The sequence below is a fragment of the Leptopilina boulardi genome, unplaced genomic scaffold (genome assembly GCF_019393585.1).
Source record: "Leptopilina boulardi isolate dan_hultmark-lab unplaced genomic scaffold, ZJU_Lbou_2.1 LbouV2_318, whole genome shotgun sequence".
In the NCBI taxonomy this organism is placed as follows: Eukaryota; Metazoa; Arthropoda; class Insecta; order Hymenoptera; family Figitidae; genus Leptopilina; species Leptopilina boulardi.
In genome coordinates this window covers 162,545-179,136 of record NW_026137883.1, presented here as the reverse complement: position 1 = coordinate 179,136, position 16,592 = coordinate 162,545, and the positions used below count along the sequence as shown (strand labels likewise).

At 26.2% G+C, this 16,592-nt stretch overlaps 1 protein-coding gene across 1 annotated transcript in view; it reads left to right on the top strand.

Moving 5' to 3' along the window:
* Positions 1 to 16,258, top strand: part of LOC127284072 (uncharacterized) — a 32,821-nt gene extending 16,563 nt beyond the window's left edge. Inside the window, exons 3-7 of the mRNA XM_051309365.1 lie at positions 9,642 to 9,743; positions 11,601 to 11,738; positions 12,764 to 12,847; positions 13,463 to 13,619; positions 14,626 to 16,258. Coding sequence (XP_051165322.1) covers positions 9,642 to 9,743; positions 11,601 to 11,738; positions 12,764 to 12,847; positions 13,463 to 13,619; positions 14,626 to 14,800 — 656 coding nt within the window. The 3' untranslated portion in view covers positions 14,801 to 16,258. The remainder of the gene's footprint in view (positions 1 to 9,641; positions 9,744 to 11,600; positions 11,739 to 12,763; positions 12,848 to 13,462; positions 13,620 to 14,625) is intronic.
* Positions 16,259 to 16,592: the final 334 nt, after the last annotated feature.

Below are 16,592 nucleotides of genomic sequence, written 5' to 3'. Positions count from 1 at the left end.
TGGATATCCAGTAGAACGTCCAAAATGTGACATATCACTTTCTTTATTCTAGTTCCTCGCCATGGATAGAAAAAAGCTACCATTCCTTTCAAAGTGTCACAATTCAGATATCCTACTAGTTATTTTATATTTATTGTCAACAAGATTTTGACATGATTTTTAATCTAAAAAAACTATTTTTCGTGTAACGTTCAGAGATGATTTTAAGTAAAAGTTTATTCTGTGTGCATTAAATTTAATGTATTTTTAGTGTTTGTATAATATATATATATATATATATACAGAATTCATTAGACAGCCATTTACGATCAAAAATGAAAAAATCACATTTTCAAAAATTTTGAATTTCAATTTTTTTAAAAAAAAGTTTTTCAACCTCAAATTTTTATATCCTAGTTAAATACAGAGCTTCAAATAGGTATATCAAAAAGCAGCAAAAAATTGGAAATTTTTGTTAAAAATCAAATTATATTGAAAGAAAATAAATTTAGTTCACAAAATGGACATATTCTTATCCCAAAGCACTAAAAAATATGATAAAAGTAAAAAAAAAAGTTAAATTCCTTAAAAAAAAAAATGATTGTATATACATATAAAATTATGTTTTTTTTTATGCAAAATTCAACATTCTGACTAAATTATTATCTCGAAACCTATTGCCTTTAGAAACTCGGCCCCAAAGGCTTTTTTTCTCATAATTTTCTAAGCTACAACTTTACTATAGAACATTTTTCTCTATCTTTTAACGTTATCCAAATTTTTTATTTTGATATTATTAAAAGAAGAAAAAAAATAATTACAAGAAAAAAATCATTTTTCCCATTTGATCACTTCAAGTGAAATCTCCTATTATTATAGGGGTCAGACCATTATATTTCGACCAAAGTCGTTGCGGCCTAATTTAAAAAAAAATTGATACTTGCAATACTGATTCTTTATGATATGCGCAGAGAACGAAATAAAAAGAATTATTACAAAAATTTCTTTAGTTTTCTCAAAATATGAGTTTAAAGTGGAGAAGGTCCGGAATACTGTCACTTTTTTAGCAATTATAAAATATATAAAAAAAAACATATAATAATTGTTAAAAAGGTAAAAAGAATTATTGTTTCTTGTTTAGAATGAATTGATTTATTATTTTCTTATGATTAAATTAGTGAAAAAATTAAAATAATGGATAAAATATGTCTTTAAAGTTAGTCTGTCAAATAACCTGATTTTTCGATTTTTATCAGTTCCCAAGTAGAAATGTGCCACTGGCATAGTACTGACCCAACACTGCCAGTCAGTATAATAGTACTGACTGCCGTACTGGGCCAGTAGTGGACCAACCCTGGCTGGTAACGCTGTCCAGTACTGATTTTGTCCCGCTCACCAGTACTAACGTAGTACTAGAATAATACTGGCATAATACTGGCAAAGTACTCATCCGGACTTAAAATCTCACTTTTTTACAAAATGCTAAAACACGCTTTCCAATGCAAATTTCATCCTTATTAGCTTATTACTCCCATTTTTCCCACGAACAGGTAATGTGAAGCCAATAATAGTTAATGTTATTTAGAATATATAAAATATTATTAACAATAAATAATTAAAATAATAATTATCATTTATATTAATTAAATTATTTTATTTTTAATAAATTATTTTACAAAAAATAATTTGTGTTGTAAATTTTATTTTTTTAAATTCATAATATTTAATTTTTTTAACCTTGCACTTATACTTAATTTAATAATTATTTAATAATTGATATTACACATGAACAAATATTGTACTTATAACACTTAAAACTAAGAACGAAAAATCTCGCACGCATGGGGGATCGAACCCTAAACCCTTAGAACGCAAGTCAGATACGCATACCGCACAGCCGCGCTGGCTTGAAGTGCTGACTTGAAGTAGTTCACCTAATACAAAAATTTGATTTCAAAGTTTGTATTATCTATTGATCACGAAAATAAAATGAATTTATTCTTAAATTTTTTAAACTCACAAAATTTTTTCAATTTTTACAAAGATTTAATGAAATAAAACTGGATATCAATTTCAGTTAAATATTTTTAATAAATTATTTTTACCGTAAATAATATTAAAACAGACAAAAATGATTGATGAATTACATAATTAAAAATAAGTTAATAAAAGACGACTGTAAAATATGAATGGTAAAAAATTTTTTAAATTTAATATTTAATTATTAATAATATTTAAAAATTACAGTGAAAAAATTACATTTGCTTTATTTTTAAAACTATTAGAAAAAAATTCTCAACTTATTGTTATTGTATGCATGATAAATAACCTAATGCACATATTTCAATGAGTACTAAAATAACTAAAAAAACATAAATATATTTTATATCCAAAATTTTGAGGGAAAGTATTCGAAAGAAATTAATATACATTTTTTTAAATAAAAAATCATCGTTTTCTACCTATTGGAATAATTTAAAGACTTTTTCATTTAATGTTTTTTTATCACCGACATAGTACTGATTCGGTGTGAATGACAGTGTACTGCCAGTACTGGTTTTAATATTTTTTTACCTCCGACATAGTACTGATTCGGTGTATTAGTCAGTACACTGCCAGTACTGAAAGTCAATACCGACAGCCAGTATTGGATCAGTACCATGCCGGTGTTTAATTACGGCGAGCTACGGATATTTCTACTTGGGTTAATTACAATTAAGTAGAATTATTAAATTAGATTTGAACTTACCTAATATGAAGTATATGGGTAGGACATTCAAATTTTCTTGGCACTTTTTATAATTTCATAGTAAATATAAAAGAAATATTGAGTTTAAAGTTCGCAATTTCTGCATTTTTGCGAACTTTGCAACTGAATATCTCCGTTAAAGAAAAATAAAAAAAATTGGCACTTGCACAGCAGCTAAATCAAATCGAAATCTACGCGCATCATAAATTCCGTTTTGGTCCCGAAACTATTTTAGGAGATATAGGCGATTAAAAATTGCACATTATTTTCAGGTTAAAACTGTACTTGCTTCTAACTTGAAGTTGGTCTACTCTCAGCGATCGCGTTCAATGTTTAGATTTTGAAATTGATATAACGGCGAAAATAAAAAATATTTTTCAAAATTAGAAAATAATTCGCAGTGCAATCGATAATTAACTGTAATAATCTGCTAATATTATTAATAAAGCTGAAAAAATAAATCTAAAACTTATGACAATTTAGTCACAATGCAAATTAAAATACTTTTCAAAATTATTTGTGATTTTTGTAAAATCTCTGTTAGATACAAATATTATAAATTAAAAAGAAAAAGTGCTTCAAAACACAATTATTCAATCTTGAATGTCAATCAATTATTCTTTAATAAATTATGAAAATAATTAACGAAAATAAGCATTTAAGTAAGTTATATCAATTATATATTATATGTTTTTTTATATATTTTATAATTGCTAAAAAAGTGACAGTTTTCCGGATCTTCTCCACTTTAAACTCATATTTTGAGAAAAATAAAGAAATTTTTGTAATAATTCTTTTTATTTCGTTCTCTACATTATATCATAAAGAATCAGTACTGCAAGTATCAATTTTTTTAAAAATTAGGCCGCAACGACTTTGGTCGAAATATAATGATCTGACTCATAGATAATCGGTTTAATGGAAATTCTGTCAAAAAATAATTCGAATAAATTAAAATTCGCCATAAAGAAAATTTCTGTCCAATGAAATTCTAACAAATTTATTTTTCTTGAATTTTTAATTAAAATGTTGAATTAATAGTTAGTTTTAATTTATTTAAATGCAATTTCTGATTGTTTAAAATTTTTTAAATTAAAATAATTAAAATTTCACCAATGCTTTTTTAAAATTTAAGTCATGTTTTTCTTTAAAAAATACATCATATACTATTTTCAAGCTTGTGGCCTTTGGTCCGGACCTACGGACCAAAAGCCACAAGCTTGAAAATAGTATTTGATATATTAAGGTCCTAGAAAAAACACTATTTAAAAAATACAAAAATACACGGTTGGATTAACTTTTATTCCGATTCTTTGTCTGATTTCTCCTTAAAAGTTAATAGTGCAATTTAGAGGGAAAAGTTAAAAAAAACGAATTTATAATTTAGTGAAAATATCAGACTTCGGAAAATAAATGTCATATACTATAGATATATATGTGTGCGTCATGGATTAGTGGCATATGTTATATGTTATGATCATATGAAGGGTGATAGTTACTGCGCCAGCAATGCATATAAGTTTGTTAAAATAACTAATGTACACCCACCTACATAATATCTACCGACCATGATGTAATTTAAGATCTTTGACCGCGAGCATCACACGTGCATCCGTCAACATTTGCCTATACTAGAAAAAAAAATACAATCCTCTTCTATAATGTTTACAATTTTTTCTTCATTTTTTACAATTTTCATATTAAAGTGTTAAAATTTTTCTTCTAAATTGTACATATTATTCTATCAATTATAAATATATAATAAAAATCTACATTGATATAAATATACTAATTAGCAATAATTAAGTACGATATTCCACCTAACATATTCTTCGTATACAGGGAAATTTGAGTTATTTTTACATTCTCATCATAATAAAATGGTGTTTAGGCGATTTTGAGCCATCTCTCTAATTACAGTGAATCTCCACGTTTTGAGACTTTCTGAATTTTAAAAAAAATTTTATCCGACGATAATTTGAACAAATTTTAATGAATCGACTTCAAAGAACCCCGCACTAAATACACAGAAAATGGCTTACGGTTAAATTCGGCTATATTTTTTGAGAATTTTTAGTTAAAAGTGTCTTAATTAAAAAAAAAAATTGTCCGGAGGTCACTGAATTAATTTTTTTTAATAATAGTTTTTTATACACTAAGAAAAATATGCTATTGAATCAATAGCATTTCTGCGAAAGGTATAAAAATGATTAATTCAAAAGCATATGCTATAGAATCTATAAAATATTTTACAAATTTTATAGCATATGCTTTTGAATCAATAATTTTTATACCTTTGGCAGAAATGCTATTGATTCAATAGCATATTTTTCTTAGTGTAATATTTGATGAAACAAAGACTTTCGAACAAGTGATTTACTCAAGTTAATTAGACGCAGCGTTGTTTGGAAATTTTTTTAGCTAAACAATTTATTCAGTGACCTCCGGACAATTTTTTTTTTCCATCAGGATACTTTCAACTAAAAATTCTCAAAATATATAGACAAATTTAACCGTAAGCCATTTTCTGTTTATTTAGTGCGGGGTCCTTTGGTATACGCTTTAAGTATATAGAAATTTCGTCTGATTTCATTGGCCAGATAATATCGTCAAAAAACAACAAAATTTTGGATTTTTAAAAATTTCAAAAATTTTACACTTTTTGATTTGATATCAAAATTATACAATACAATTTTTACGTTTAGTTGTAGATTTTTTAAATTAAACATGGTAGTTGAAAAGTAGTCAAATCTACTAGCTTTTCTATATTGAGTCCCTATAAAAGATAAATGGAGAGTGTAGCACGATGTGAGAACAATGCCCGCGAAGCATGCACCAATATCGGACAGCGAAGCGCGTATTGTCGTCGAATTTTTTTTCGTTACACTTTCCACGATTTAGAAAAAAAATTAATAATAATTTAACATAAAATGATGTAAGGAATAAAAATAATACTAATTAGATGAGTCAGAAAAATGACATATATATATATATGTAGGAGCAATAAAAGGAGGAGCTTGACGAGGAAACAGAAAATTACCGATTTAGTATCCGGAAGTTGATTTGGATCAACAGAATATAACACGGGACGAAATTTGTCCAGGACAATTTTTACACACATGCTCTCTCAACATTATGTAAGATTGCTCGTGTTAGTTACACAACACATTCATCTATCAGGGCTGCCATTTAATCGTTTCCGCTGAGCTCCGGTCTTTATCGAATTATGCTTTGTTCTTCTGTCGACCTTTTCAACTTCTGAGACAATTGACAGAGAAGCTAGGCGATGAGGCTAAGAACAGCTCTATGCAACAATGTTTCATATATATATATATATATATATGTATATATGAATGAAAAATGTTCACGTTCAATATATGGACGATTCTCCAAAAAATTCTCCATTTTTCAGGGAGAACCTTTTTTTATTTTTAAAGTTAATGGGAAATTCGTTTTCTTTTATCAATTTCTATTTCTTAGATTTAAATATATTATTATTTAGAACTAATTACAAATTAAATACGAACGCAGATCAGTTCGGATTAGTCTGGAAATTATATATACGAAAATATTCCGAAAATTATCCGCGTATTAGTCAGTAATCAGTACGGATGAAAAAACAAATTTGAGATCAATCTAGAATTCTGGAATTGACATGAAATCAATTTGCAAACACACTAATTTAAAAGTATCAAATTAATACCAATAATATCAAATTAATACAAATTTTTATATCAATTTGATACTTTTAAATTAGTGCGTGAATTAGTCCACAAAAATTGGAATTTAGTTCGATCAGAAAACTTAATTCGAAATCCAAGTATAGTAATCCTTAGATTTAGTAGCAAGAAACTGAATCCGAAATGAGTCGGAAAAAATTTAGAATTGTACAAAATCTGCACAAAAAATTTTAATCAGAAAGTAGTCTGAAATAATCGGAAATCTGACGAATCCGGATTTAATAAAGACGCATATAAACAATGTCTTAAATTAATTTGTTAGAAAATTTTTAATTGATAAAATTTCATTAGATATAATTTTCTTTTAGCCAAATTTATATTTGTTCGAATTAATTTTTGACAGAATAAATTACAAAAATGATTTTCTATATATTACAGAATTTTTACATTACCTAACATTTACTTGACAGAATTTCTATTTTTTCGAATTTTTATACACTGAAAAAAATGTTTAGTCAGGGCAACCAAAATTTGGTTGGGCCAACAAAAAAATTTTGTTGGTATTTAAGCAACTATTTGTTTGAGTCAACCAAAAAATTAGATTGAGTGTTTTTTTGTTGGCATAACAAAAATGTTTGATTAGCTCAACCAAATTTTTTTTGTTAGGTCAACAAAAATGTTTGGTTGATGAAATCAACAGTTTTTTTTGTAAAATTAAAAATTTTATTCTACCTTATCTCTTTTCTTTTTATCTTTTTTATTTATTTAATTATTTATTTATTATCAATTTAACATTGAATTTATATTTATCCAATTGAAATATTTGTGGACTTTGAAAAATCTCATCTCCGCCTGGGATTGAACCTCTGTTTTAAAACTGAAGGTCCGGATCTCTGACCACTGGACTACCTACCCATCCTTGTGAGAGATTTAAACTAACTGTTCTCTTAAGCTATGAGCTAAGAGTCGCAACCAAATTTTGGTTAGGACAACAAACGATCATTTGGTTTCTTAGACCAACCTATTTTGTTGTGTTAACCAAATTATTTTGTTGTCGTAACTAAATTTTAGTTGGAATTTAAAAATGTTCAACCAAATAATTTTGTTGGCCTAACCAAATCTTTGGTTGAGATAACCCTACGACTTTGTTTCAACCAACCAAAATTTGGTTACAAGAACCAAAATTGCCTAACCAAACAATTTTGTTGCAAATAACACAAAATTTCTTTTTCTCAGTGTATTTTTGTCAAAATTTTTATTTGTTCAAATTTTCGTGTAACATAGAGATTTAAAAAATTTTCACTAGGCAGAATATAAATGGCTATTCTGTTAAACGAAAATTAGAAGAAAAAAAACATTAGTTTTGCGGATCTAAAATGTCGGACATAACTTTTTTTAAATTTATCAGATTTACTTGAAAACTGTTACACGGGGTGTTTTTGGAGGTTGCTGATTACGAATCTGTCATTAGTTTTGCGAAATTCAAAATGACGGATCCAAAATGGTGGACATAATTTTTTTAAATTTATCGGATTTGACTAAATTTTGGTACTCAGGGATTTTTGGAATCGTTGATTGCTAACCTAACCTCAACATTGAAAAAGACTGATTAATCACCGCGACCCCAAAAACCCCCGAGTAACAGTTTTCAAGCAAATCTGATATAAATTAAAAAAAATTATTTCCGTCATTATGAATTTCGCAAAACTAATGTCATATTCGTGATCAGCGACCCCCAAAAACCCTTTTATACTAAGTTTCATAAAAATTCGTTGAACTGATTTTGCTGTGCATTTTTGGTCGCATTCATGCTGTATTTTCCTCAAATATAGTGAAGGGGTTAAACAATAATAAACAATAAAAATTTTATAAATAATTTTTTTTAATGTCATTCTTTGAACCTTTGAGAAGAGAAACAAAAATATTCAGTCGAAAAATAATTGATTTTTAACGATTTTATATAGCAAATTTACGAAAGAGAATTTTTTTCCCCATTTAAAATACATAATATGGAAAGATTCAAGGACATTGAGACACTATTAAATATATTTATTAAAATCAAAATACAAAACAACGTATTTTTTTTCATATAGAACAAAATTTTGGCCGGGAATGATAAAAATTCGAAAAAATTTTGAAAAATAAGGACCACCATATAATGCCGTATTGTTGCGATGAGGAATTTAAAAACAAAAATTGTACAAAAAAAATGAATTGTTAGAAATTAAAAATTTCCAATTTACTTTTTTAAAATACAAACCTTCTTACCGGGTTTTTTTTTTTTTTTGAAAAATAAATTTTCTCTCAAATTTTGAAAATTAGTTCCTTTATGTATATCCATTAACTGTTTGCATTAAGTTTATTTTCACTGTGAGTAATAATTTTTCAATTGTCTTAAATTGTTATTGTCATTTAATGATTTAATATCATACTATTTTCCTAATAATATAATAAAATTTTCTTGACATTGTGACTTATATAATAGAACGTAATTATACCTATATTTTTTTTTTTAAATCTTATTAAGACAAGAGATAATTTTCGTCTGAATGTCAGAATCATTTTGTGCTTTCATTTCGTTGTCCTTGATATAGACGCAAAATATTACATATATTCATTATTAAAAAATGATATAACAATAATTATAGTCTAATATACTATTTTTATCGAATGAATATTGTTTTCAAATTATAATTTTGTATAACTTTCTATCTATGGCAGTGAAATTTTTTTTTTTTGCCAGTGTTAATCACGTTAATTTGATTGTTGCAAATAACAATTAAATAAATAGATCAAGTGCATGACTTGCACGGTCATGCGTATCCGACTAAAATACTTTGAAGAGTTTTTTGTTCTCATAAATAATAAATATTTAATTTTTAATTTATTAACGTAATCCAAAAAACATTATTTTTAGGTTATGTTACCTAAATATTTTTACAATAAATCGAGGGGGAATTTACTAGTTAAAAACATGTACACTTGACTACCGGTATTACACCTCATATTACTCTTATTACTAAGTTATTACACGTTATTACAGAGTATTACACATTATTACAGAGATATTACAGATTTTTTTGCGTTATTACAGCACCGTAATAAAGCATTATTACACGGTATTACACGTTATTACACAAGTATTACAGGAAGAGTGTACACTTGACTACCTGAGTAAATTCCCCCTCGCAATAAATATATATAATAATGAAGCACATATATCTTTCTTTCAGGTGAAATGGCAGTTGTGTATCTTTTTATGAGATACCGATTCAATTGGGACGAAGTGAAGTTCAGTATGTTTTCAACTTACAGCATGGTGACTAATCTCATTGGTAAAAAATAATTTCAATTTAAATATTCAATTTCTAAAATGACAAACTATAAATTAAAATATTGTCTATTTTAAAGAACAATGAATAAAAAAAAGTTTGTAAAAAAAACAACAACTAATTACACAGCCCCACAAAAAAAAAAAGTGTCATGTACTTTTGACCGGAATACCCTAACCCTATGTATTTTGACGCGCTGAACACGAATCCGAAGTCCGTTTTGCTCCATCACGTCAGCATTTTTTTCTAACCTCAAAAAACATGTCGGATTTTGAGAAGTAGGCGATTTTTTTAAAAATTGATGTATTAACTTCAAACTTGGTATCTGGGGGTTTTTTGTGTCGCTGATTACGAATCTGAAGTTAGATTTTCAAAATCCATAGTGGCGGATCCAATATGGCGGACGAATTTTGAAAAAATTTTAGGATTTACTTCAAACTTGGTATCTAGGGGTTTTTTGGGTCGCTGATTACGAATCTGATGTCAGATTTCCGAAATTCGATATGTCTGATTCAATATTAAGGAATTATTTTTAAAAAATTGTCAGATTATTATGAAATTTGGTATCTACAGGTTTTCTAAGTTACTGACAAGTAACACTAGGGAAGTGCCATACGCCGATTTTTCTGAAACTTGGCAGTTTTGTAGTTTTTTGAAAACAATTTGACACGTATGTTTTGTTTTTCCCCAAAAGCTGATTTACGGGGGGGAAATACCCCTTGAATTTTTTTTTGGTAGGGGGACATTATTTTACGAAATTTTTCAAAAATTAATGTGCAATAGTGTATCTGGGGGTTTTTTGGGTCGCTGATTACGAATCTGATGTCAGATTTCAAAAATTCAAAATGGCATATCCAACATGGACTTCTATCGGCCACATTAGATACGCCATTATCAATTTTTGAAAACTGACATCAGATTCGTAATCAGCGACCCAAAAAACCCCTAGATACCAAGTTTGAAGTAAATCTTAAAATTTTTTCAAAATTCGTCCGCCATATTGGATCCGCCACTTTGGATTTTGAAAATCTAACTTCAGATTCGTAATCAGCGACACAAAAAACCCTCAGATACCAAGTTTGAAGTTAATACATCAATTTTTAAAAAAATCGCCTACTTCTCAAAATCCGACATGTTTTTTGAGGTTAGAAAAAAATGCTGACGTGATGGAGCAAAACGGACTTCGGATTCGTGTTCAGCGCGTCAAAATACATAGGGTTAGGGTATTCCGGTCAAAAGTACATGACACTTTTTTTTTTTGTGGAGCTGTGTTATTCATTTTAGTTTCTCAAAGTTATAATATTTTTAGCCATGTTTCTTGTTTTGAAAACGTGTATAATCATAAACATTTTTTTTGCATTTTTTAATTTCACTTTTTAATTTACAAAGAAATATTATTATTATTATTATTATTATGTTAATTGTCATTTTTTATTTACTTATTGAAAAATTATTTATTATAATAATTATTCATTATTCAATACTTGTTACGTTAGTAATTTTAAATAATTATTAACTTACAACGTTTAAGAAATCATTTTTTGAAAAGAAAATTTTTATGAATTTTTGCCTCAAAGATATTTCTTCCAATATTTATAATAATTAAAGTTAAATATAAAATAAAAAAATTAAAACTGGTTGCAAAATGAAATTTCAGTGTGTATTAAAATATTTTAAATTAAATTAAAAATTTTTTTTTCAACATAATTATATTTTATGTATATTTCAGATAGATAATAAATAAAATTATGATTATATTTAATACAAAAAACTGTTGTACAATACATTGTGACACGTTTTTTTTTAAAAAAAAAAGATTAAAAAAAATTCCTAAGAAATAATTTAAATATCATTTTGCAGGTACTGCAATATCAGTAGGTCTCTTTAGTCACGTTTTAAAAATGGATGACGCTATTGTGGGAATTCTTAGCTGCATGAGTAAAATTTTGTCAAGCTTTGTATACGCCTTTGCAACAACAAATACGATGATTTATCTTGGTTAGTTTTTTTTTGATAAAGTTTTCAAAAAAAAAAAGGAAAAATTATAATTATAGCTCTTCTACTAATATATATGAAGTGATCTTAAAGAAGAGCCCAGATAGCACCAAACTTTACAGGAATAGTTAACAGAAAGTTTAAAGGCGATAAGTTTGGAAGTTAACGTTGTTAACTTCCCAAAAGTTTTAAATGTCCTCAATGTTTAAGTTAACACTGTTAAGGGGCCGTCCATATACCACGTGGACACTTTAGGGGGGGAGGGGGGGTCAAAAATCTGTAAAAAAAAATTGTCTACGTGGTATATGGGCGGCTCCTAATTTGTTGAAAATTAGAAAAATAAATTTTCTGAAAGTTTTCCTTTATAAATTTATACAAAATTTTTCTAGTAAACTTTAAAATCTTTTTTCATGCACAGATTTTTTCTATGGCAGCTAAGATGAGTTGCGTAATACATTTTTAATTACATTTTCCCTACAGAAACGGTATGGATGTAATAAAATACATATATCTGTAAAAAAAAATTTATTTTAATTTTAAATTTATCAGAAAAAACTTCTTGCAAAATTTATGCAAACTTGAGCTAAAAAAAAATTTGGCAAATTTAGCTTTATAAATTCCAACAAGTTAACAGTGTGTTAACTTAAACTCTGAGGACATTTAAAACTTCTGGGAAGTTAACTTCCGAATTTATGGCCGTTAACTTCGCTATACTATCTGGGAGATCTCTAAGAAGCAAAAAATTATAGGTTATGTTTATGATAGTTTAGAGTGTAAATAGAGAAAGTAAATTATGATGTTTAAATCTTTATTACATCCAAAATATTTAATAAAAACTGATTTTAAAATTTTATTTTTAATTAAAAAAAAAAAAAAAAAACATGAATAAAAAGGAACTTTTAATCAAGGTAAAACTATCACTGAACATAACCTTAAATTTGTTGCCTTTATAAAGTCAATTTTTTCGTGGATTTTTGAGTTGACAAAAATAATTTTTGATAATAAATTTTTTTTTCTTTAATTTTTAGGACCTCTTGTCGAAATTGTCAATGGAACTTCGTTTATAGCAATGCGATCAATTATGTCGAAATTAGTGCCAAATGATGAATTAGGTAAACTATCAATCATACCTATATTTATGTGCGCGTTAATTTACTGCAATTACACTACCGATCAAAATTGAGAGACCACTTGCAAAAGTGGCATTAAAAATATGACCTTCTTTAAAAGTTGATAACTTTGTTTTAATATATTAACTTAGAAAGTTTTTTAAAGCATATTTAGAAAGATTATAAAATTTATCGTTAAATGATTTTATACACTGAAAAAAAAAAAATTATTTGATTCATATAATCGGTTACTTGACTATTATCAAATAAATATATTTATTTGTATCAAATAAATATATTTATTTGTATCAAATAATTATATTATTTGAGATGGTATTTTGTTTCAAATACAAAAATTATTGGTGCAAATAAAAATTATTTAGTTCAAGTAAAAATTATTTGGTTCAAGTAAATATTTATTTGACAATATAGTCAAGTAATCGTGTATTTGAATCAAATAAATTTTTTTCTCAGTGTACCCAAGTTTTTTTTTTCGATAAATTGATGATGTAATAAAATCGTTCTTATGAAATTTTACATATTTAGTGGAACACAAATTCTGAAAATTATTTATAATTATTTTTTAACATAAATTATATATAATTTTTTTTTATATAGGTAAAGTGAATTCTTTGTTTGGCGTTTGTGAATGTTTAATGCCACTTGTTTATGGACCAATGTACAGTTTTATTTATCGATCAACAATGGAAACATTTCCGGGAGCATTTTTCATACTCGGTGGAATTCTCACTACACCTGCCGTTTTTGCCTTTTTGTAAGTGTATTTAATTTATTTTTATTTTCAATAATTTTGTTCAAACTATTTAAAAACTTCAATTTTAATGATTTAGTGAAAAAATTTTTTTAAATAAAAATTTATCACTAAAGAATTATTTAAAACGTACATATGACTGAAGGTATTTTTATAGTCACGTTTTTTAAAAAATTTTTTTTTTTTTTGTAATAAAACTTGAAGTAAAAAATTTAATAAACAAATTTTTTGTTTATTTGAACGTTCAGAATATTCAGCGAAAATGTAACATAAATCATTCTAATATACCTAAAAACTGTATTTGCAATATTTTCTGGTAATTTTTTTTTTCTTTTTTTTTTCATTAAATTTGCATAACACTAATATATTTAGTAATAAGAATATTACGCTATTCGCATAAATTCTTATCACATCTTTAAGATGAAAAAAAATAGGATGTCAGCAGTAAATTAAAAAGCATTTAAATTTGGCCATAACAATGAAATTGTATGTGTACAACATAATTGGTGACTGATTTTTATGCTTCGATAATTTGAAAATATTAAAATCTTCATTATAAAAATAATAACCGCACTTTTTTTTAAGTAACTCTGTTAGGAAAAGAAGCATTAAAAACTTTTTTTTTACACACAAAATTGTTAACCACTATTTTCAGATTTATTATCAAAATATATTTTTAATATTTCTTTAAATATATATATATATATATTTATTAACATTAAAGAAACTGCGAATACTTTAAAAATAGAATTAAAAAAAAAATTGTCTTAAAAAACAAATTTTAATTAAAAGAAAGATCCTACAGAAGATAAAATAAATTATGAGGAATGAGATAACAATAATTCTTAAAGTTAGAAACTCGAAAAAAATATTGTTATAAACATAAAAAATTGAGTAACGCAAAATTATTTAATTTTTGAAATATATTATATTTTTATTTAATTTGACAAAAAATTGAACAAATTACTATACAGTCAATAAAATAATAAATTTTTAATATTATTTGTAGATGGCTTTATAGAGAACACAGAAGGGATAAAATTAATTTGGAAAAAAAGGAAGCAGCTGAGAAAAAAGATAAGGGCGACAATAATTTGGAAAATAATTTATCATTGACGAAAATTTTAACTGAAAGTGAAAAATCAGGAATTGAAAATGCAGCATTTGAATCAGAAAAGCTGTGATTTTATTTTAAATTCAACTCTTTATGTAACGATGACTAAATGAACGATATACATAAACACGGAAAGAACTGTTTTCCGTAATAAAATAATCTGTTTGCTGTAGTGAACTGCGAAGGTCATCATCAAATCCAAATTTCATTCCTAAGAAATTTCGGAAATTACACGAATTCAAATTATTATCATCATCATCATCATTATTATCATATTTCTTCATTTCTCGAAATAAAAGATATATATATATATATATATATATATATATATATATATAATTGCTAAAATTATAAGAGGGAAATTTAAAAACTACAAAAAATATACAATGCAGTTTTATTAAAAAATAAGTTAAAATTATTGACTTGAATTTAAAAAATAAATAAATTCAATTTGAAAAATCAGAAAATAAAATTAAATTTTGATATATAATTTATATAATATAATGTTTAAATCAATTCAAATCTAAGTTAATGAAAACGCATATGGCTCATTTCATTTAAATTATATCATATTCGTGTCCCTTGCCAAAAAAAATTATTTGATATAATCTTAGTTGAAATTAATTTGTTTATATAGTAAAAAGCAATAATTTTTCTACTTACAAGGACATAAAAGTGATTTTCATAATATTGGCTGAACAAAAAGCAGGCAAAATGTCATAAGTGTAATGCGTCCCCCAGAGACATTTTCAATGTTCAAATGAATGAAATGTCGAAAATATAGTGTTTAAACCAGATTAAAAAAAAGGTTTCGTGAAGTATTAGTTCTATATTTAAGGAAAATCGCAAGTGTTGGTAATTAAACTTTATTTTATACAATTTACAGAAAATGAAAATGACGTGTCCCTCACTTTTGTATTTTTACATTTTGCCGGCAGAATTTCCTACTTTTACCTGCTATTTAAATTATGTACCTTATGAGCAAAAAAATTTCTTTACCATCGCATAAGCAGCAAAACACAACGAAGTGTGTGAAAAAAACGAATACTAAAATTTTGGAAAATTTTCAACAGCCTTTTCTTGAAAACAAGATGGTAAAATGCTTTTTCCTTAATGGATAATTGATTATTAGCAAGATATACACCAGCTAAAACTTTTTTTGAGTTAAAATAATAAAAAAAATTTCATGTCAATAAATTAAATATGAGCACTTTTTTCACAAAAACTGTAACAGTACTTTCTCAGAAATTACAATCAAAAATGCAATTTCCATTTGGAAAATTAATAAATGCTAAAAAATACACGACCTAAGATTTACCAATCACGAAAATAACAAAAAAAATTTTATTAAATATTTAACATATTGATACTGCTTTACTGATTGTGACAGCCCTTTGGTAGATTATGTATTTCAGGTGGTTAGCAACAGCGCCAATCTCCTCCTTTCGGCAAAACTGCGAAACGTCTGGTGCCATATATAACCTGCCAAACGGCTGTCATAATGAGTAAAATATGTTATGTTAAAATACTTTTTTTTTTGTTATTTTCGTGATTGGTAAATTTTAGGTCGTTCATTTTTTAGCGTTTATTAATTTTCCAAATGGAAATTGCATTTTTGATTGTAATTTCTGAGAAAGTACTGTTACAGTTTTTGTGAAAAAAGTGCTCATATTTAATTTATTGACATGAAATTTTTTTTATTATTTTAACTCAAAAAAAGTTTTAGCTGGTGTATATCTTGCCAATAATCAATTATCCATAAAGGAAAAAGCATTTTACCTTCTTGTTTTCAAGAAAAGGCTGTTGAAAATTTTCCAAAATTTTAGTTTCAATGTAGATGGCGCTGCCTCACTTGGACCTGG